The sequence below is a fragment of the Dermacentor albipictus genome, chromosome 8 (genome assembly GCF_038994185.2).
Source record: "Dermacentor albipictus isolate Rhodes 1998 colony chromosome 8, USDA_Dalb.pri_finalv2, whole genome shotgun sequence".
NCBI lineage: Eukaryota > Metazoa > Arthropoda > Arachnida > Ixodida > Ixodidae > Dermacentor > Dermacentor albipictus.
This window is the reverse complement of record NC_091828.1, coordinates 68205353-68228613: the sequence shown is the minus strand read 5'-3', so window position 1 is coordinate 68228613 and position 23261 is coordinate 68205353. Positions and strand designations below refer to the sequence as shown.

Genomic DNA, 23261 nt, shown 5'->3' with positions numbered 1-23261 from the left:
GCAAAAGCGGCATTGCTGAAAGAGTTGTGTAGGGGCCATGGGGTGATATCTGGTTGGTCGGGAGAATGTAGGGACTTCAAGAGCTCGCAGGAATCTCTTCTGGTCTCGGGTAGTGACTTGTGTTGGGGATGGCTTTTTCTGTGGGTTAGCCTATAATGTTGTGTGATGTCTTGGTACGAGACTAGAGGGTCTACACTTTCGGACTCGGATTCCTCGGCATCTGTTCTGCGGGTCAAATCTCGAGTCACGATGCTGGCGATCTCGTTGTCCGGAATGCCGTGGTGAGTTGGCGCCCTGTTGATCACGTCTGATCCCATTGGCCGCTTTTGATTGACCACTCTGAGCGTGTTGGTGTCAATTAGACCACTAGCGAAGCTGCGCTTCTTGATCACTGTGACTTCAACCTTTCTTTGGGAGAGAGCGAGAGCTATGGCCGTTTCCTCCGCTTGGAGGCGATTCCTTCGAGGAATGAAATGCTTCACCGATGCTATTTGTTCGCGATTAAGGTGGCCGTTGTGACCGCTCCTCCGGGTTAAGACGCTGCATCGTTGCAGCCTGCAGATAGGTGACTGCAGCCTGCAGATAGGTGACTCCCGTATAGCTTGTGTACGTCGCGTGCCCGGACCTTCCTTCACTGCATGCGATACATTGGGTGCATGTTGCAAGGTGCGAGGAGCATGGTGACGTTGCTCCAGATGGCATGGCGTAAGCTTAGTCTGACGCAGCGGGTGGCTGAGAGGATAGACTTCCCCGTTTGCGTCACCATCAACTTTGTTCGTTGGCTCGACATATGTGCCTCTATCAGCTCCTCGTCCGTATTCCGCAATCATAGGCGGAGTAGGCATTCGGTAGACGTATTTTTCAACACACCCATCACCTGCTTATACTCATTTCTGACCACTGTTCATTTATGAGATGGTTTTCTCTGCATACATGGTGGCGCACTTCACAGCAAATTGTGGTAGTTGTGCGATTCACTGCATATACTTCCGACTTAATCACTTCCTTTCCGAACGTTTCAGCGTGCTACGCCGGGCTTCCCACATATGGAGCAAGTGAGCGTCGATGCACGGAGTGGTGGTGAATGTTTCGAGTATTATGCTCCCTGCCTTTACGTCTTGGTGAAGCTGAGTGATCCAGACTTGAATGGATTGATGCTGTTGGCAGTGTTCATTTGTAGGTCATTGTGCCATCGTCGAAAGCGGTTCGAAACTTCGGTATCCGACTGATGAAGAGAGCTCAGAACTGTGCGCTCCAGTGTGATTTGATTTCGATTTGAGTTATTTATTTCCATTTACACACACACACATGTACAGAGGAGTGGTAAATGGAAGTGGATGAGGGAACAAAGCCGCACAGACGCGGCTTGAGGTAACCTCGCGCCCTTAGGTACAATATGGCTGCATGGGGTAACACATCAAGCGCCATATAAATTACATTAATATAGTGTAAGAGTTCGCGTGATTAGCTGGTGACTTGAAGCATCCTTAGAACGCTCCTTTACCTGGAGCTTTTTTCTTACGACAACAAAAGGATCTTGCGCCACTTTGTTCAGGATGGCTCTAGATATTTGTGTGACAAAGATAACCTGCGCTGTCGCAAGGATTTGGTCACGGCACCTTCGTGGTGTCAGTATTCAATGTCAGTCTACGATGTATCAATCATATGTCGGAAGACTGCGCTGAGATAAAGCGCTGTACGGAGGTCGTGCCTGAAATTACGAGTTGCGTCGTCATTTAGATGTTGGAAAATCTTAAAACAGGTTAGTTGGCCATTTCCGAAACATCATTCGCTCCTCACAGTCTAGTTCAAAGCAGCGTCGAAATCTACCTTTCCCAAACAAACAAATACCCACCTTAGCAAAAAGGTTTCTATTTTTCATATACTTGCAGCATTCGGGGACTTCCAACAGATTCATCAGCTACCAAACCAATAGTTTCATAGCCGCTCTTCGTGCTTATCTTACAGACCCTATTCGTTCACGCTCCCGTGTTTCGTGCAGTTCTTCTATGTGATGCTGGGCCTACACGTTACAACTGCCATCATGCTGCTTCTACGGGCCTTGACCTTGGAAGGTGCCATCAGAGGACTCCACACGTTCGCCTACGCAGACTGGAGTCACGTAGTCAGCGTGGAGGCAAGCAGTTTAGTTTCATACACTGCCGAGCTGCGATGTAGAAATATCGTTGCCTACATATATTTCGTATAGAAAAGCGATTCCAGACAGATGCACAGTCTTATAGACAGGAAAGGCAGGGAGGTCAACAAGACATGAGTCTGCTTTTTCTACCATACACAGGTGGAGAGGGGGTTAAGGGGTGGAGAGAGGGAAATAAAGGACAGATAACACTGATGGTGCTACGTCATCTAAAGGTGCACATCAGCGCTACAGTTATGCACTAAGGTCTGTAGAGGTCTGTTTTTGCTATGGGGCTGTGCCACATGCAGAACATGTGTGAGGTCCGTGCGAACGTACACGGACACTGCTGCGGTTGCTGCAGGTTGAAGAGCTACGGATCGTAAGAGTTGCTTGTGCAGGTATAAACAATCAATGCTTTCTGCGCCGGATGTTGAAGAGTTGAGATGGATTACCAGCCGATAGTGCAACTGAGCCTGACAGGTCAGGTTTTAAGCCGATTTGACAAATCCTACAGACGTAAGGATGAAATACCAGACTTGATACCTCTAAAAGCGATTCAAAATTTAGCAGCCTGAAATTAGGTCCAAATTCATTTTACTTTGTTGTCTTAGCTTTCGTATACGTAAAGCTAGCGCTTTCAGTCACGTGTGGGCCAAGCCTACCAATAGAAAGACCCGCCGTGGTTGCTCAGTGGCTATGGTGTTAGGCTGCTGAGCACGAGGTCGCGGGATCGAATCCCGGCCACGGCGGCCGCACTTCGATGGGGGCGAAATGCGAAAACACCCGTGTACTTAGATTTAGGTCCACGTTAAAGAACCCCAGGTGGTCGAAATTTCCGGAGTCCTCCACTACGGCGTGCCTCATAATCAGAAAGTGGTTTTGGCACGTAAAACCCCATAATTTTCTTTTACCAATAGAAAGGGCGGTGTGCTGGTCATTAGCACATGTTTAGATTTTTACGTACACTACAGTGGCATATGCTCACACAAAGCTAATAATACAAAGAAATTATTATAAACACGTCGCTTTAGTATAACCTATGCCATATCACCCATTACAAAGAAGTTTCCCTCTGCAATTAAAACGACTGCCATGTGCTACAGTTAATGACATCCTCAGCAGCAAATTATCGTTTCTCAAGTAGCTTTCCACAAAATTGAGATCTGAGAGCTCTCACGCGTTTCAAGTTCCTTTGCCAGAAAGATGGTAGAAGTTATTTCGATGGATTGACAAAAGTGACAATGAACATATAGGACATATTCGCTCGAAATTTTTCCATCGACACGCGTCTCAACGAACCACGCGCAAGAACTAGAACTATGACGCCGCCAAAGGCGATATTTATTGCCCCGTGTGCAAGGCTTTCCAAACGGACGTTACAATCTACAACTCTATTTTCCTCGACAAAATTAGTAATCAGGCACGGTGACCTGCAAATTCTATCACACAGTGGCTCCTGACTTTTCATTCTGTCATTGTCAAAATAAGTAAACACTAAAATAATATGGTGCTGCACACTTTTGTTGTCCAATTGCTCTTCGACAACCAGCTCTTCCTGGGACATATTCGTAGCTGTTAAATAGGTCTCAAAATGTTTCTGGCGTCTTCAAAAAGAGTAAAAATCACGGTGCCTGCCGCAGCACCTGTCAATAGTTCTAAATCACCGCCGACATAGTCTGAAAACTACACGAAACTTTCGTGTCCCACTGCCGCTATTTTCAGCTCTATGGATATCACAATGCCGGCTTTTTGAGAGCGATGATGAATGTGTCCTATATTGTGGCAGATAAGTTCGAATGTTAAAGGTGGATGCCCCTTTCAAAAGTGACCCGTAAAAGAAGCGGCATAACTAAATTAATACTGGCCCAAAGCAAGCTTAATATGCTTTACAGGGGATATCACGAGAGTAATCAATTATTGGAAAAATTTTTATAACGTGACAAGCACGTAAGCATACATGGCACACTTTATCTGTTGTACTTGATATTGGTAATGGTAAAATGCATACTGAAAAAAAGAACACTCAGAAAGAAATTGCTATACAATACGCCGCCATGCTCTGAACAACGTAATGAGGATAGTCTTTGGCTTGCTTTTATCCCACATGTGAAGGAATAATCCCGTTAATGATCCAGCATCTAGTTAAGGATCCAGCGAGAATGTCACATTCCAGGAGTACTCATCACTGTTGGAGTAGAAAAATTACATTTCATTTATCAATAACGTTTAACCAGAAACAATCCCAAAAAACCACCACAAGGGGCAAAATAACTTTGCAAGCAATGCCTCGAAAGGAACAGTTCAGGGTTTTTGTGTGTACGTGAACCATAAGGATTGATTGATTGATTGATTGATTGATTGATTGATTGATTGATTGATTGATTGATTGATTGATTGATTGATTGATTGATTGATTGATTGATTGATTGATTGATTGATTGATTGATTGATTGATTGATTCCCGGTGTCCTTATATATGTAGCAATCGCAAATGATTGCTAGGCGTTATTGTCAAACATAAGCAGAAAGCTCACTTTCCACTGAGATCATTGTCATCACAGACGGCAATGTTCTTGCTTCCTTTAACTGGTACGAGCTTTGTTGCAGGTCAGTCATATCAGCGCGTGCAGGAGCACGGGAAGTGTGTATAGAACCGGTTTAATGACAAGGAGTAGCTCCACCACAGCTGTACCTCCAAAAACGTTTATGAACATGAAAACAACATTTACTAATCATTAATTATACGAATAATCTCAATATATCACCAAAAAAACAAGTCACGTTAATCACTTTTTCCACGAACGTTTTTTGTGGATAGTGCGTCTGCTATGCAAAATAGTGACCTTGAATCCTGCATCGCCCAATTTTCAACGGGTTCCAGATGTGAAAATATGCAAGCAACAAATGAAAATTTGAGTCTTAGTTTCGCCTTCTGTGTGGTAGCCACACTGCAACGAATACAGTGGTAACGATGCAAAAAGTTTGGCATGCTCAATTTACCAAAAATGATAAATATATTCTATATGAAACACTCCCACCTGGCAAATAACGTCCGACAAAAATGTTTATATAGCGTTTTATTCACTGCTGTGATTATGCCAGACAGTTGGCCTCCTTCAAGGCTCTCTGAATAATGCAAAGCCGATAAAACGACAGCATCAGTCTGCGCCCTAAACCTAATCGAATGACTTTAGGAAAATCATAAATTTTGATTTTCCACCGCTGAAATGGCACCCTTGTGATGAATAGAGGCGGTAGTGCGACACCACAGTCACGCAATGAACGCTGTAATCGCATACCCTGAACAGAAAGCTTATTCTGCAGCTTGCACGCCTTCCCTTCTAGGAAGACCTCGCTTGGTTCTTGTTTTTATATGCGTGGCTTTACGGCAATATGTTCAACGTTACCAACTTTCTTTCTGATATCATGGTTTGAGTATTAGAAGGATAATAGTTGACCCAGTAAGACAGTTAATATCTTCATTTTCCCACTACGATTGTGACCTTGTACTGTGTTTACCTTACGACTAATATCGTTGCCCGGGAATGTCAATGCGCAGATGTGGTCCCAGGCCCTGTACACGTGCCTAGAGAGCGTGGGCGTCACGGGAACCGTCTACTTGGGCGTCCAGAGGTTCAACTCCTTCAAGAACAACTTCCACGAGTAAGCTATGCACTAGCACACTGACAGCGACGATAATCGCGTGGGCGATGTCAACGCAATGCCGTATGTAGTTGATAAGTCGGGCTCGAGGCGTGACATCGCTGCTCTCAGGACGCAACGCCCCGTGTGTACAGGTGTCTTCTGTGTGTACAGTTGATCTTCTTCTATAATATAAGGTAACCACGAGTGGCACCGGAGGCGGCGGTTTCCTTTAGATGACGCGTAGGCCTCATCGTGCGAAGTGTAGCCTTATCTTTTACACCAGTACGCAGAATAGTCGCCGTGCTGAACACTATAACTAAATGCAGATTGCTAACTAGCGCCGCGAACCCGCTTTTCACAGAGACGTGATGGCTGTACTCGTGGCTGACACCGCCTCCAAAGGTATCTGCACCTTCATGGCCTTCCTCTACCTCGGCCACTTGTCCGCCAGCATGGGCGTCGATGTCAGGATGCTCATTGACTACGGTACGTAGTCTTGCATTGTTGTTTATTTAAGGCCCTAACCGCGTTGCTTCCGAAGTTCGGAAAGCACACGTTTCTTTCCTAAAGGTTCTACTTATGTACAATCACGTTCCAAACAACGGCATTCAACAAATGGTGTTTATGTTCAAAAGCTGCATAGTAAGCTATGAGGGACGTTGTGGTGGGTGTCTCCGGATTACTTTTTCCTACCTGTTGTTCTGGCACCAGTCTTGTAAAAAGTACATACGTTTAAAAGGTAATAAAGAAATACATTTCATCTCCCATGCAAGAGCCAAAACGTCTTTTGTGTCTTTTAAACTTTTATAGCTGTGATCGATGTCCGTATTTGTATAAACAGCTGTGCCATGATTATCCCTGAGGAGACGAGTTTTAGTAAAGCCCCAAATTTTCCTTGTTTTCTTTAGGTGCAACTAATACTTTTGCCAGTGTTCTAAAATTCCAGTCCTCATCAGAATTGAGGTGCCGTGGTTGAGATTTCTTTTCGTTTATTTTTTCATTTCTCTGTCCTCGTCATGCTCTCCCTCATACACCATTCCCTTCCCCAATCCCCCTCCCTACAGTGTTGCATGCTGGCAGATATACACACGACCATGTGGATAATGCCAATGTGGCGTTTTCCACACTCCGGCAAATACTAACCCGCCGCCGAAAAATGACCTTCTACATTTCTTATTGCCGGCCACAAAATGTACTATCAGAATAAACAAAAGCGTGAACCAGTCGAGAACGACTAGAATACGCTTTTTTCTTTCGCGATACACCTCGCATGCGTTTAGGAAGGTACCACAGCTCTAAACCTGCTGCACAGTGACTGCACAGCGCACTCTCATCTAATTACGCGCTACAAGCTTCCTGATCAGTTTCTGCCTTTTCACGTTTCAATTAATGCCGATGGTAGGCTTTCTTGTGCAAGCACCACACTGTACCCATGAAATCCAGCACGAGTACCCAAGCCGCAAATATTTGTCACTTTTTCATAAATTTCCTGCTCATGAATCTTTTGGTGTCGCGTGTACTTGTACCTAATGTATATTCCAAATTCCATTATACGCTTAAGCCGCTTGATGTTCCTCTCAGCAACCGAGCATTGTAAAACTCATCCTAGGCGGTGAATTCCACCTTCGCGCAGAATTTACGCTCCTCGGATTTGTCACAAATCTCCTCCCCCGCCGCTGAAACCTCGGGATGTGGCGTTCTGCAAATTTTATTCATATACAGCTCCAAAATTCCTTCACGACGTGACCTCAAAGCCTCGACCAGTCGAAGCTAGTGCAACCAACAGCCTCAAGCCGCGCAATGTGTACAGGGTGTCACAAGATGACCTAATGCCAGCTATTGTGGTGCGAGTGTGCAAAGAAACCCGTGCACAGTGTTATTGGAGTACTCCCTGGAAAACGCACAGAGATGTACGATTGCTTGTTCACGGGAGGCGTGCTACTGCCACGGATTGCGGGTTTTGGGACATTCTTGCAGCAAGTTAGAAGCCTCACTTCCAGAAACAGAACAAACCTTCTTAGTAAAAAGAAATAGGGCATTCATAACAGAATGTCGTATTTAATTAAATATAATTACACTTCCTTTTGCTTTCCAGACAAACGAACCCCAAAAACATTAACGCGAACTTAAGCACCCCACATTGCACGTATGTCCCGCAATTTTTTTTTTATCTAGGAAAAATCCACGGCCATTTTCTGACGGAAGGAAAACCGTCAGACAGAAGAAACAAAATGTTTGCAAGGTGCTTAACACGACACACGTTCGATTTGCTACCTTACAATGGGGAAATTGGTTGATGAATAAAACGAGAGGAAACACGCGGACGTAGAGAAAGAGCTCTAGTATTGCCTCCAGTAGTTAGCCCTCCCCTTTGTTTCTCTGTGTGCCTCACTCTATTTTTGTCTTAAAAGTACACCCTGGCATAGTAGGCAACTCGCCCAAGAAACAGCCCACTAGCAGTAATAAAGCGGACGCTATCAGATACTGAGCAAGTCGATAAACGGTCGCAGAGACCCGCCGACATCAAAAGCTGCAAAAATGTGTGCTAGAGTGCCTTTTGATCGTCTGCAAAACGGGCATGAACTGTCATGCTCTTTTGGGAACATCTTGTGCAAGAGCACGGGGTGTGCTACCCCGCTTGGGTGCGTCGCACGATCGTTTGCTCTATTCGGCTGACTTGCCGATGCGGACGGGGAAGCCTACATCTGCCGCTTCTGTAAATTTGGCGATTTCATTGTAACTTGTCACGGGGTGCGGTAGCTCTGGCTCGTCCTCGGCCCGAATTGACAGTCCTGGGGCATAGTGGTCAGCGAGGGCATTGCCTTCCACTTGCGAGTGAGCCGGGACCCACACGAGCTCAACGGCCCACCCCGGTGATTTGCATTTGGTGAGGATCGCTAGTGCCACGGGAGAGATGTTCCCCTTGCGGACAGGACAGGACCGCGCAGGAGTGGCGACAGAAGAGAGAACAGAGCGCTGACTTCCAACAGTTTATTTTCTTTTCAGAAAGCATAGCGAGTTTTATAGCCACATATTGCGGTGATCCCATACGTGCGTAGAAAATGCATACCTGCTTTCTGAAAGGACCATAAACTGTTGGAAGTTAGCGTTCTGTTCTGTCTTATGCCCCCCTTCTGTCCTAGCGTTATTATTCAAACTTTAAAGAGTGGGCAGAAAGCGCGCTATCTTCCATAGCGCGCAAGGCACCGGAGTAAGGGGAGGGGACGGATCGTTCTACTCCGGCGCTTGTTAATGATAGCGTTTTTATTTATTTATTTCAAAATACTGCAGGCCAATGTGGTGGCCCAAGCAGGTGTGGGTTACATCCAACATGAATGTGCAAAGCAACAGACAACAAAAAAACAAGCAAGAAAAAAGAAAAGCAAAAAGAAAAAAAGAAAAATAAAGCTTAAGAGAGAAGGTAACACTCCAACTCAGCGAGAAAATTATTGGAACCAAAAATATCAGACGGCAAAGAATTCCATTCTTCCACAGTTCTTGGAAAATAACTGAATTTGAAAGCCTTTGATCGGGCAAAGACTGGGGTTAGTGCAAATTCATGGCCATGGCGTGTGCGTCGTGTTGTTAAGGGTTTTATACAGTTAGGTAGATCTATTTTTATGTTACCAAACATACAATTATAAAGAAATGAAAGGCGACTAAATTTTCTGCGGGCTTCTAGCGTAGAAATACAGTTTAATTGCATTAGGTTGGATGGGGAATAAAGTCTACGATATTTACCAAATATAAACCTAACAGCCTTTCTGTTAATACGTTCAAGTTGCATGATATCTTTCTTTAAATATGGATCCGAAATGATAGAAGCATGCTCAAGCTTAGAACGAACACACGTGTTATAAGCTAAAAGTTTTGTTTGCGAGGGTGCGAATTTCAGCTTTCTTTTAAGGAACCATAACTTACGTAGTGCAGATGTGCAGATATATGTGCAGATGTCGGTTGAGCGAGGCCACGCGACCCCTATTACAGAACTTCCTGGGATGGGTACAGAGTCTAGGCGCACGCCGACGGCTGATAGCATCTTGTGCACTGTGTTCTTGTCGCTTAGTTCGCGTTGGAGCTAGAGGCGGCACGAAGTTTAATTCGTTCGCTGGTGCCGCTCCTCCTCACGCCAGCGTTATCAGAGCGAGCGTTCGCGGTCATAGAGTGAGATGTGTTCATGTGTGCCTGTACGTACTTGACACCACGCTGGTTAAGGTAATCGAATGCTTAAAAGTTTATACAGCCGATAAAACTACCATCTTTACCTCGTATAGCTGTCTAATAATTTGATTTCGCAATCGATGCTTCGCCTTTCGACTATTCTTCATGCTGCCAGCGCTTTTGCACGACCATTACACGAGTGGGGTTTTCAAAATACAATACACATAAAAAAACAATAATTAGAACCAGCAAGAATAGAGTTGTCTCATGTGCAAAGAAGGTATGCACAGCGCATACTAGTGTAAATGTAGCAATGTTTAACACTTTATGAACGAGTGTTGCAGAAAAGATATCCATCCGAATGGATGGTCTCGTGGTAGTGTCCAGAGCTGCGCATTGCGCTTGGCTGCAGGGATACGAAGCTGAGTGGACGCATGGTCACGCTCTACTCGGACGACTCTGCTGCTGTGGTATGAGCGTTGTACGTGCCCATGTTAGCGTTTTACTGAGCAGCCATGTTCCTACCACGTGGTTGTGCTTACGCTGGTTTTCTTCGACATGAAAAAAGAATTGTGACCAGTGAGTACGGCATTTGTCGCGCATTCGGCAATTGCGTACGAGCCTTCGCTATTAAGAATTACCCACCAATTTTTTTTTCGAGAACGAGGACAAAATGTCGCAGTTTCGCCTGAAAAGGGAAACATCGATTGCGATAGCTAATTAGTAGACGGCTATACCAAGTAAGGAGAGTAGCTTTATCGGCTTTTTGAAGTTGGAAACATTCGCTTACTGACTGAATTAACAAGCATAGTGACAGAGCTCACCAGCGAGTACGAACACGTCACACTGTATGAGCGCGGACGCACGCTGTCAAAACGCGTAGGTGAGCAACCGTGGCAGCAGAAGCGAGCGAAGTGACCGCGCCATCTATCCCTTCAATGCAACAGCGGCTAGAACACAGCGCGCACAAAAGTATGAGCCGTCTGGAAATCCCTTTCTAGATGCTGCTCACGCGGCCGTGCAAAGTACGCACTTGGCGGAGTCGAAGCCGTCCCCCTCCCTCCCTCCGTCCCGCGCTGCCTCCCCACTTTCCTCCATATATAACGCGCGAGATGACGCGCGATGCCAATGCGCTGTGGAAGCACGGTGGACAAAACGTTCGTTGTGACGTAAATTGGATCAGACCAAAAAATAGATCACACGGTATGTCATGTCAAATGTTAAGTCGAAACTGTGCCCTGAAACCTCCATCACTAGAGTTCGATTAATTTCCAGGTTCGTCGTTTTAGAGCAGCATGTGCACTCCACATTTCTTCATTCATATGGTCCAGCGCGCTAAACAGCCGCTATGAAAAAACCTCCTCGGAACTTGCCCGTTACGTAGTTCTAATCAATGTCACGTAGCGAGAACACTGCTTCAAAACTCGCCGTCACATGGCGCGTCTGGCTCGCATTACGGTGAGATACATCACAGCTTAAGATTCTTAGGCGACAATCGAATTATCCACTATTTCGACGGTATGCTGATGAACGACGTCATTAACATACACAGCAACGCATCGATTTGACCACCTTTCTCCCCGTACCATGAAAGCACTAGACAAAGCATGGTCGTCAGCAAAAGAATTCAGAGCCCTTCCACTATGTGAAGATTGAAGACGGGCGAAGCTGTATTGCCTCTATAGGAATCTTCAGCTCTATATGGTGGTTATGCTGTATTGGTGGAATAAAGGCACAAACTCATTTCATTTTTTTGTTTCGCCTTTTGTTTTAATTTTTTGTATTTCTTGTTTGTCTTTTCTTTTATATATTTATTCTTGCATTATTTATATATTTATTTTTATTTTCTTATATTTTTTATTTTCGCATTTTTGTATTCTCCCATATTATATTTTTTACTGTTTTTCCCCTTTTTATTTTACTTTATATATATATATATATATATATATATATATATATATATATATATATATATATATATATATATATATATATATATATATATATATATATATACATATACATATATATATATGTTTGTGTGTGTGTGCACCGACGTTTCGAGATGCCTTGTAACGACTAGCGTTTGGGCAACAGCGTGTATCACTCTGGCGCATTGTTTTCGTCAACATCATAACTTCGTTGTTTCGCCTGTTTTTATATTTTGTATTTTCTCAACTTTTTTCGCTTTTCATTTTTTCGTTTCCTTTTCAATTTATATAATTTATTTTTTTCTTCAATTTTTTTCTACTTTATACATAAACACTGACGTTTCGACACCTATCGAACCCACAGCAGTATGTGCCATTGAGCTTGGACCCTCTCTGCATAATCACCCGGATTGGCCCACATGATCATTTGTTTTTGTCAGCATCTCGGACACATTCTTTTTTTTTTTCAGATCCTAGCCATAGACAGCTTCTCTGCAAAACTTAAAACGTATCTATAAGAATGTATTCACGCCACCTCCACCATAAGAACTGTTTAGTGTGAACGATGAGTACCTGCTGAAGGCCCCTAATTTATCTTGAAAACTAACACAGGGTCCAGCTTCATCGTGAGCATCACGCCGCAAGCCGTGAGCCTAGCTCCGGACCCGGAGATCTGGAGCCAAGTGCACCTCCTATGGCTGCTCTCGACGATGGTGCCCAAGTTCGTGAGTACACTTCAGAGCCTGCGGCCACCTACGTTCTCGTCACCGCCACTCAGGAGTGAAGAAGCATACATGTTCATTTCTCTTTTAGGACTTCTCTATTAGGGAGTTTTACAAAGTTTTTGACAAGGTATATCTTAAACTGCTTCTGTACCCACAGCACCGGCTAAACATAGAGCTGAATCTGCTCACATGGCGTACAATTATTTCCTACACACCGTTCCTAGTCTGTGTCGGCGAACAGTATAAACTCGTAGCCCACATGGGACCCTATAAGATATGCCTTTTTCCAGTCTGTTTTTATTCCACTCTCATGACGACACGTTTACGCAACTGCCGACGCAAGCATCGGGGGGTGACCCGCTACGTTATGTGAAGCAGTCAGATGCTCTCCTAGTTTATAGGAAGTCACTTTTGTTTGGTTTCAAAACGATTGGCGCTGCCTATCTTCATAGCTTTTTCTTATCTAGTTGGCTGATAAAAGGCAAGGAGCACGCATCAGTGAGGCTTTTGGTAGGACCGAGCTTGCGCGGTGAAAGTAAACAACCGCATGGCGGAGGGTGGTTTCGGCATCTACCATTGGCCCACTTCCGCATGCTTAGCTTGCGATGGTTGGTCGAAGATGGCGTCGGCGTGCAACGGAAGGTTAGAAAGGCCGCTGAAACCGATCCTCAGCGAGCTCAAATTGGCCCTGCGATGTCGCAAACGTGCCGTAAGGACTTGACAACGTGATATCGTCGGGCAAAAACGTTTAATATACGCAAATAAATTCATAATTCCCGGTAGCTCCTCGTACTCAGTGTCCGAACGATCAGTAGGTAGCTATGTTCTATTCCTATCGGAGCGGGGAAGTCTCCCACTATTCCGAAAAAACAAATTCACCTTTGTTCGGCATAATGCATCCTTATTGCGCCCACGTCACTTTGACGTTTTCAGTTCTCGTATTTTTGCAAATTCGCGTGGCAAACAAGCGAAATGGGCGCAGCCCGAAATTTGTTTACCAGTGGCGGCGGGCTAATGTCCGAATAAGGAGAAGAAGTGGCAATAATTATTTTTGTTTGTTCACTACAATCATGCATAATCAATGTGTACATGTCATAATAGATGGATAATTTTCGCGGTTTTCGTGACATCGCGGGACAGACAGGCGAATTGGGATTGGCCCGAAAAACTTGACCGATCTTGGAAGGCTGTTTGCATAAATGAGCAGAAATAGTAGGGAATACCTTTGCGTTATAGCGCTCATACTTTCCAATTCTGGATACATCTGTGTAGGTAACCTCGAGGTAAGTCTGTCTGTCTCATTATTTCTAACTACAACAGAACAGCGAGCACATATCTTCCATGAAATCAATCCTTGACCTGTCAACCCTAGGACAACGTCGTAAGTTATCTCGTTGGAGCATTCGATACACCATATTTCATGATCCTCATAAGCGCACTGATTTTACATCGCCTACGCAAAGATATTTCATCTGCCTCAGATCATTCACAAAAAAACATCACATCACAAACATCACAGACCACCAACCTGTTCAAGAATGCCTTAGGTAGCCTTGCATAATTAGAATTGTAAATTTTTCAGCCGAAAGCCTTATATCCTTATGCTTCAAGGTCGCGTCGTGAGGTACAGTAAATATCACGCCACCGAGGGAAGGCCAGAAACGAACCAAAGCATGTCCAGTCGTGTATATTAGATGAATAATGATCAGCAAATTAATGATAGCTTAGGGATTGGATTACGGTGGTTTGAGATGGATTGTATTGAAATGACTAAGGTGGGTAAAGGGGATAATGTGGACCAGAGTGGATTAAAAATGTAGAATGAGGGCTAAGGTGGATGAAGGAGGGTTAGCGTAAATTAGGTGAATTACAGCAGGCTTTACTAGGCTTTCGCCTTCGCTTCTCTTAGGCGATAGCTGAAGCACCTGGTGTTCTTTATGCTTCATTTTTATTGTCTAATCATTTGTAATCAACTCCCTTTTCTGCTGTCTTTGGACCTGAGGGTATGCTAAATAAATAAATGAATGAAATACTTGCTCCACTCTGCAGACGGACGTATAGGAATGGCAAGAACATTGATCATTACAAAACAGTGCCCGATATTGTTTTACTTTATTCAATGTGTCTGTGTTGCGTGCGTTCTCATGCTTGTGCTTTCGGTAATCCGCCACGTACCGCTCCTCTGTGCAGCTGATTGTCCCCGACATCATCATCGAGGCACTGTCGGCGCCGTACCCGTTGATCCTGCGGCACCGCACAGCCACGCACTTTATGATCTGCAGCCTGATGTTCATGATAAGCGTCGTGGGCTGCAGCAGCGTGAGTGAAGCATGTAGTGAAACCCGAAAAAAGAAAGGTAATCAGCCGGGTACCCAATTTCTCAAAGGATTAAGTTTATTCGGGTATCGCAGAGAGAGCAAAGGTTGCCTGGTGTACTATTCTGGACATATGGCCAAATTATGCCATGGGGTCGACTTGGGCAATGGCTTTATTTTGAGCAAGTCAGAGAGGCCCACAGCAGCCACTGGTCTGCTGAAAATATCGCCGTTACCGAATTCGACAACATGGCGGATTCTGAATATCCAGAATATAAACCAAGGAACCCAAGTTAAGGAGTTTTAGAAATAGCGGTCCCACAATAAAACGACGAAATCCCCCGGACGTAAAAGATAACACAGGCAGAGTTTAAGTTCTTGCCCACTCTAAGCACCTGGATTACGCTATTTATAAATATCTCCCGATTACCAGGCCAGGCTGCAAGGTTATTCCCCGGAAATGGGCCGCCTGAAAACTAGGCTTGCAATATGTCACCTTAAATCCTTAAGCTACCCCTAAAACTGACACTTCGGTTGTGTGATGAGAAGCCTTTGCCGCATTCGATTATTTCTTCATGTACAGGGCGGCGCCAGCGTTGTCTCCGTGTTGGCCCACACACAGGGCCAGGGCTTCCGCCTCCTGTTGGTAGCGCTTGAGTCCGTGGTCATCCTTCAGTTCTACGGTGAGCGAGCGTAACCTACTAGGTTCACGTGCTTGTTGCTGCGCTTGGAACTATATATATACTACTATAGCCGACTTGACAACTCATAACGGACAGCTTTACCAATGCAAAACATTTCTGACATCATGGCCCAAAATATGACGCCATGTTTAACCGGCGAATAGCGAAATAGTCGCAACGGAATAACGAACTTCGTTATTACATGGCCTTCGAGATGGAGCAGTGTGCGCGCTTATGATGATCCTCCGAGAAATAGTTAATATATCAGTGTTTCCAAAATGGAAGCTCTCATCTACCAGAGTCGTCATTTGTGCATCTTAGGCACCCTGTTTGTGTTCGCTGTTCAAGTTGCTTATAATTTCAAAGCAAACAATGCGGCGATGCTCCTATAGTTGAGTACAGTGGTCGTCGCGCATTGTCTTTAATTTTCCCAAATATTTTAGGTGAGCTATGGAAGACTGCGCATCGCTACTCCTTGAGCTGGATTATTTGAACAGGTAGCCTCTTTCAGTAGCACTGCTTCACTTCTTACCCACAGGAACTGCTCTGTTATGAAAATACTCAACAAAGCCGCTTTTCTGGCTTATAGATAAACTTTAACTTGGGGTTTTTTATTTAAATCATTCACCAAGCCAGCTAAGAAAGTGCTGAGTGAACGTTCACTGCTGCCAGGGCTGCCACCGGAACTGAATTTCATTATAACCTGCGCAATTCAACTCTATAGCTCCAGATGCCTTGAAATTTCACTGTCAGTGCCGATCGATGCTTTTGCGGGGCACCATACATTGTACACTCGAATACGTATATTTCATTTGCACAGGTGCGCGAAGGCTGTCCATCGATGAGCACGCCATGACCAATCGCAATCCGAGCACTTTCGTCAAGATCTGCTGGACGTCGGTCGTGCCGCTCGTCGTCGCTGTGAGTATGCAGGTCGCAGAGACGAAGGCAGTCGTATCGAGAATTCGAAGGCCCTGTGGTTTTTTGGGCACCCACACAGTTGCCAAGTTGCCACACTCTCCAATGCAAAGACAGACGAACTTCGCTGTGCTTCCAACCACCCTCGACACAGCCACCTGCGGTAAAAGCGCCTTACGAAAGCGCACTCAGGCACCAAGCGAGCGGCACTGCAATACTTCTGCGTGAAAAAATTTGCGATTGCTGTCGATGGCAAGGCAACTGGTGACTTCATAGTCAGTGAAAAAAATTTGTATAGGCCACATCGGTGATTTGGCGGGAGATGGTTGCATCGGCTATGGTAAAAGCCCGTATTCATAAAGCCTGCTTTCACATATATGAGTGCTTCGTACGAACAGGAGCCGACCAATCACGACACTATTCATATTGTTCCGGTTAGTGTTCATCCTGTGCATGAAAAAAATCCCGTGTGTGAAAAAAATCTGTGTGTGAACAAAATCCCAATAAAGAAAGGCGTCAGGCAGGGAGATACGATATCTCCAATGCTATTCACAGCGTGTTTACAGGAGGTACTCAGAGACCTGGATTGGGAAGAATTGGGGATAAAAGTTAATGGAGAATACCTTAGTAACTTGCGATTCGCTGATGATATTGCCTTGCTTAGTAACTCAGGGGACCAATTGCAATGCATGCTCACTGACCTGGAGAAGCAAAGCAGAAGAGTGGGTCTAAAAATTAATCTGCAGAAAACTAAAGTAATGCTTAACAGTCTCGGAAGAGAACAGCAATTTACATTAGGCAGCGAGGCACTGGAAGACGTAAGGGAATACATCTACTTAGGGCAGGTAGTGACGGCGGATCCGGATCATGAGACGGAAATAATCAGAAGAATAAGAATGGGCTGGGGTGCGTTTGGCAGGCATTCTCAGATCATGAACAGCAGGTTGCCATTATCCCTCAAGAGAAAAGTATATAATAGCTGTGTCTTACCAGTACTCACCTACGGGGCAGAAACCTGGAGGCTTACGAGAAGGATTCTACTCAAATTGAGGAAGACGCAACGAGCTATGGAAAGAAGAATGATAGGTGTAACTTTGAGGGATAAGAAAATGGCAGATTGGGTGAGGGAACAAACGCGAGTTAATGACGTCTTAGTTGAAATCAAGAAAAAGAAATGGGCATGGGCAGGACATGTAATGAGGAGGGAAGATAACCGATGGTCATTAAGGGTTACGGAATGGATTCCAAGGGAAGGGTAGCGTAGCAGGGTGCGGCAGAAAGTTAGGTGTGCGGATGAGATTAAGAAGTTTGCAGGGACGACATGGCCACAATTGGTTCATGACCGGAATTGTTGGAGAAGTATGGGAGAGGCCTTTGCCCTGCAGTGGGCATAACCATGCTGATGATGATGATGATGATTATGATGTGCATGAAAGAAGAAGTTGCACCTAAACGATGGCGACAAAGTGGCCAACTTATATATTGTAAAGGCGGCTGAAGAACGACAAACAGTCTTTAGGAACGAAAACCTGTGTGAAATTTGGTCGCATGATCTTTTAGCGCAGATGCTGAGAATAAGAGGATGTGTACGGCTGATCGAGGCGTATAATGGACATCCCCGAGGCAACATGATGTCAGTGTTACAATGTAGATAACGGTATACATAGTCGATAAATTATTGATTGAGTGATGTGGTTCAACGTTCAAAAGCAAACCATGTTCTGTATCACGTGCACCCCGTATTGACATGATGTTGCAAGTTAAATTGTATTACAGATGGTTATTTCATCATCAGCAGCAGCCTGGCAACGCCGACTGCAGGCCAAAGGCATCTCCGTAGTTTTCCAACTACCCTGGTCATGTGCTAGTTGTGGCTATGTTGTCCCTGCGAACTTCTTTATCTCATCCGGCCACCTAACTTTCTGCCACACCCTGCTACGCTTCCCTTCTCTTGTAATCGAGCCCGTAACCCTTAATGACCATCGGTTATCTTCCGTCCTCATTACATGTCCTGGCCAAGCCCATTTCTTTTGCTTGATTTGAACTAAGACATCATTAACTTGCGTTTGTTGCCTCACCCAATCTGCTCTTTTCTTATTCCTTAACGTTACACCTATCATTCTTCTTTCCGTGGCTCGTTTTGTCGTCCTCAATTCAAGTAGAATCCTTTTCGTAAGCCTCCAGGTTTCTGCCCTGTACGTGAGTACTGGTAAGACACAGCTGTTATACACTTTTCTCTTGAGGGATAATGGCGATCTGCTGTTCATGATCTGAGAATGCCTGCCAAACGCACCCCATCCTATTCTAATTCCTCTGAATATTTTAGTCTCATGATCCGGATCCGCGGTCACTACCTGCCCCAAGTAGATGTATTCCCTTACCACTATCAGTGCCTCCCTACCTATCCTAAACTGCTGTTCTCTTCCGAGGCTGTTAAACATTACTTTAGTTTTCTGCAGATAAATCTTTAGGCACACCCTTGTGATTTGCCTCTCCAGGTCAGTGAGCATGCATTGCAATTGGTCCCCTGTGTTACTAAGCAAGGCAATATCATCAGCGAATCACAAGTTACCATCGGTATTCTCCACTAACCCTTATCCCCAATTCTTCTCAATCCAGGCCTCTAAATACCCCTTGTAAACACGCTGTGAATAGCATTGGAGAAGTCGTATCTTCCTGCCTGACGCCCTTCTTTATTGGAATTTTGTTGCTTTCTGTATGGAGGACTACGGTGGTTGTAGAGCCGCTGTAGATATCTTTCAGTATTTTTACATACAGCTCGCCTACACCCTGATTCCGTAATGCCTCCATGACTGCTGAGGCTTCGACTGAATCAAACGCTTTCTCGTAATCAATGAAAGGTATATATAAGGGTTGGTTATATTCCGCACATCTATCTATCACCTGATTGATAGTGTGAATATGGTCTATTGTTTAGTAGCCTTTACGAAATCCTGCTTGGTCCTTTGGTTGACAGAAGTCTAAGGTGTTCCTGATTTTATTTGCTATTACCTTAGTAAATACTTCGTAGGCAACGGACAGTAAGCTGATCGGTCTATAATTTTTCAAGTCTTTGGCGTCCCCTTTCTTATGGATTAAGATTATGTTGTCGTTCTTCCAAGATTCCGGTACGCTCGAGGTTATGAGGCATGGCGCAGTAAGGTGGCTAGTTTTTCTAGAACATTCTGCGCACCATTCTTCAACAAATATGCTGTTACCTGAACCTCCCCAGCTGCCATCCCCTCTCCATAGCTCCCAAGGCTTTCTTTACTTTTTCCAGCGTTACTTCTGGGATTTCAAATTTCTCTAGACTATTCTCTCTTCCGTTATCGTCGCGGGTGCCACTGGTACTGCATAAATCTCTATAGAACTCCTCAGCCACTTGCACTATCTCATCCATATTACTAATGATATTGCCGGCTTTGTCTCTTAACGCCTACATCTCATTCTTGCCTATTCCTAGTTTCTTCTTCACTGCTTTTAGGCGTCCCACGTTCCTGAGAGCATGTTCAATTCTACCCATATTATAGTTCCTGATGTCCGCTGTCTTACGCTTGTTGATTAACTTGGAAAGTTCTGCAAGTTCTGTTCTAGCTGTAGGGGTCCCACGTTCCTGAGAGCATGTTCAATTCTACCCATATTATAGTTCCTGATGTCCGCTGTCTTACGCTTGTTGATTAACTTGGAAAGTTCTGCCAGTTCTATTCTAGCTGTAGGGTTAGAGGCTGTCATACATTGGCATTTTTTAATCAGATTTTTCGTCTCCTGCGATAGCTTGCTGGTATCCTGTCTAACGAAGTTACCGCCAACTTCTATTGCACACTACTTAATGATGCCCATAGAGTTGTCGTTCATTGCTTCAGCACTAAGGTCCTCTTCCTGAGTTAAAGCCGAATACCTGTTCTGTAGCTTGATCCGGAATTCTTCTATTTTCCCTCTTGCCGCTAACTCATTGATCCGCTTATTATGTACCACTTTCTTCCGTTCCATCATCAAGTCTAGGCTAATTTGAGTTCTTACCATCCTATGCTCACTGCAGCGCACCTTGCCAAGCACGTGCACATCTTGTATGATGCCAGGGTTTGCGCAGAGTATAAGGTCTATTTCATTTCTAGTCTCGCCATTCGGGCTCCTCCACGTCCACTTTCGGCTATGCCGCTTGCGGAAGAAGGTATTCATCATCCGCATATTATTCTGTTCTGCAAACTAATAATAATTCTCCCCTGCTATTCCTAGAGCCTATGCCATATTCCCCCACTGACTTGTCTCCAGCCTGCTTCTTGCCTACCTTGGCATTGAAGTCGCCCATCACTATAGTGTATTTTGTTTTGACTTTACCCATCACCGATTCCACGTCTTCATAGAAGCTTCCCACTTGCTCCTCATCATGACTGCATGTAGGCACGTAGATCTATACGAACTTCAACTTGTACCTTTTGTTTAGTTTCATAAGACATACCACCCTCTAGTTAATGCTATACAATTGCTGTATGTTACCAGCTATATCCCTATTATTCAGGAATCCGACTCCTTTTTCTTGTCTCTCCGCTAAGCCCCGGTTGCACAGCACGTGCCCGCTTTTTAGCACTGTATATGATTCTCTTGTACTCCTAACCTCACTGAGGCCTATTATATCCCATATACTCCCCGCTAATTCCTCCAATAGAGCTCCTAGACTCGCCTCACTAGATAACGTTCTAACATTAAACGTTGCCAGGTTCAGATTCCAATGGCGGCCTGTCCGGACCCAGAGATTCTCAGCATCCTCTGCTGCGTCACAGGTCTCACCGCCGCCGTGGTCATTTGCTTCACAGCTGCTTGGACTGAGGGCCGGGGATTGATTGTTGTATTCATGTAGGAGATTGTGACCAAGTACTGCGCCAGCGTGGCCAATCCTGTTCTATTGAGGGAGTGCGTTACCGGTTCTGGTCACCGGGATCAGGCTGCACTCCAGGCCTGTTTAAGGAATTTTATAAACACGCGGATTTCTTTTAATCCGGTGGAAAATTGCGCGCCACCGGGATTCGAACCCCAGTCATCTTGCACGCGAGGCGGATGCTCTACCTCTACGCCACTGCTGCACTTTGCACCAAAATCTGAATACACGAGCACTTTTTACATTTCGTCACGGTGCAATTCCGGCCTGCAAAAGAACCCGCTACCTTGCGTTGAGCGGTTGAACGCCATAATCACTTGGCCACCGCGAGGTGTATAACTTATGAACGACGATGCAGAATGCGCAAGCGCGTAGTTGGTTTCCGCAACTGACTGTTTTTCTTCAAGTTTCTTTCGCAGTAGGTGCTGACACCACGCAATTATGTGAGCGTCACTGGCCGGAACAATTAAGGTATCTCTTACGGCTTGCCTTTGTGACAAGCATTCGTATTGCGTTGCCAAAAACTACCCCATGTTCTTCCAGCTATTGCTCCAGCAATGGTGGCGATTTGGACGGTTAAAAATATACAGAAATCCCGTATTACCAGCAAGTATAACTCGAACGCGCGCGCACGCATGTGAATAGGAGTTTGCGCGTATCTTTGTGCCCCAGTACGCCCTGACGCATGTGTCAGACTAACTTAGGATGAAACGTGAAAGAAACGCACATACAGGAAGCCTTCAGTTGACAGGTATACCCGGCAGTCGTCCCTTGTGCTAAGAGTTTCGTGTGTATGCGTTATCTTTGTTTGTTTTCATCCTAGTCGACGACGTAGCAACTCGCCCAGCACTCAGCCTTGTGGTCACACTCACACCGATTAGGCCTGCCGAAGACGACTGTCGCGCCAGGCCGCGAGCACCAGCAGTGACAATTCCCCCCCTTTCCAAGACGAGAGCTTCCGCGGAGATCTATCAATGTACAGCTCCCATCACAAGCAACAGCTTGTGAAGCTGACCACATTTTAAGTAGTGAACGCTTTGTTCGTTATGTTTTCTCATGCCTACCTGGACACTCTCTGGTGATCGATTTGGTCAAGCTCCAAAAGCTTGAGCGGCTCCGCTTATTAACTGGTCAAGCCGGCGCTACCCGAGGGACCAGGCAGCCCCTTTGCAATATTTCTCTATTTAAAAAACTATTGTTTAAGAGACCGAGTTCTTGACTCGGCGCCACGATCGAGTGCATCTCAACAGCTCAATCGTGTCAGGCAGCGTACGAGAGTGAGTACCAGGTCGAGTGTTAAAGCACAGAAGAAGGAACAACAGAACAAGGAAGACGAGAATGTAGGTGCTCACGATAGTGCGTATCGTTAAGATATCGCGGGTCCTTGGGAAATCATCTCAAATATTTTTGCAGCGCGAAGCAACCTTGTAGCGCAAGCATTTAACACAGCGTGTGAGCAATGCAAGCATGGTTAGCAGTTTCCTCTTACCTTATTTATCGCTCAGAGCTATAGTAAACATGACATTGTTGAACAGTTCCAGTGCTCTTTGTTATCGACGGTCACAACTCATAAAACACAAATATATATATATATATATATATATATATATATATATATATATATATATATATATATATATGTGTGTGTGTGTGTGTGTGTGTGTGTGTGTGAGTGTGTGTGTGTGTGTATGTGCGTGTGCGCGTGCGTGTGCGTGTGCGTGTGCGTGTGCGTGTGTGTGTGTGTGTGTGTGTGTGTGTGTGTGTGTGTGTGTGTGTGTGTGTGTGTGTGTGTGTGTGTGTGAATCCTTTGGTAAAACTACGCGAGCAAATGGTTCGGATTAAGGGTCTTTTCAAGTACTTGATTACC

General features: G+C 45.0%; 1 protein-coding gene across 4 annotated transcripts in view; it reads left to right on the top strand.

The window, feature by feature from the left end:
• Positions 1-23261, top strand: part of LOC135914517 (uncharacterized) — a 45224-nt gene that overhangs the window by 9857 nt on the left and 12106 nt on the right. For all 4 annotated transcript variants that reach the window (XM_070523543.1, XM_065447414.2, XM_065447416.2 and 1 more), the window contains 7 exons: positions 2003-2137; positions 5700-5803; positions 6147-6271; positions 12490-12602; positions 14793-14921; positions 15501-15600; positions 16421-16521. In XM_070523543.1, the coding sequence (XP_070379644.1) occupies positions 2003-2137; positions 5700-5803; positions 6147-6271; positions 12490-12602; positions 14793-14921; positions 15501-15600; positions 16421-16521 (807 nt within the window). The remainder of the gene's footprint in view (positions 1-2002; positions 2138-5699; positions 5804-6146; positions 6272-12489; positions 12603-14792; positions 14922-15500; positions 15601-16420; positions 16522-23261) is intronic.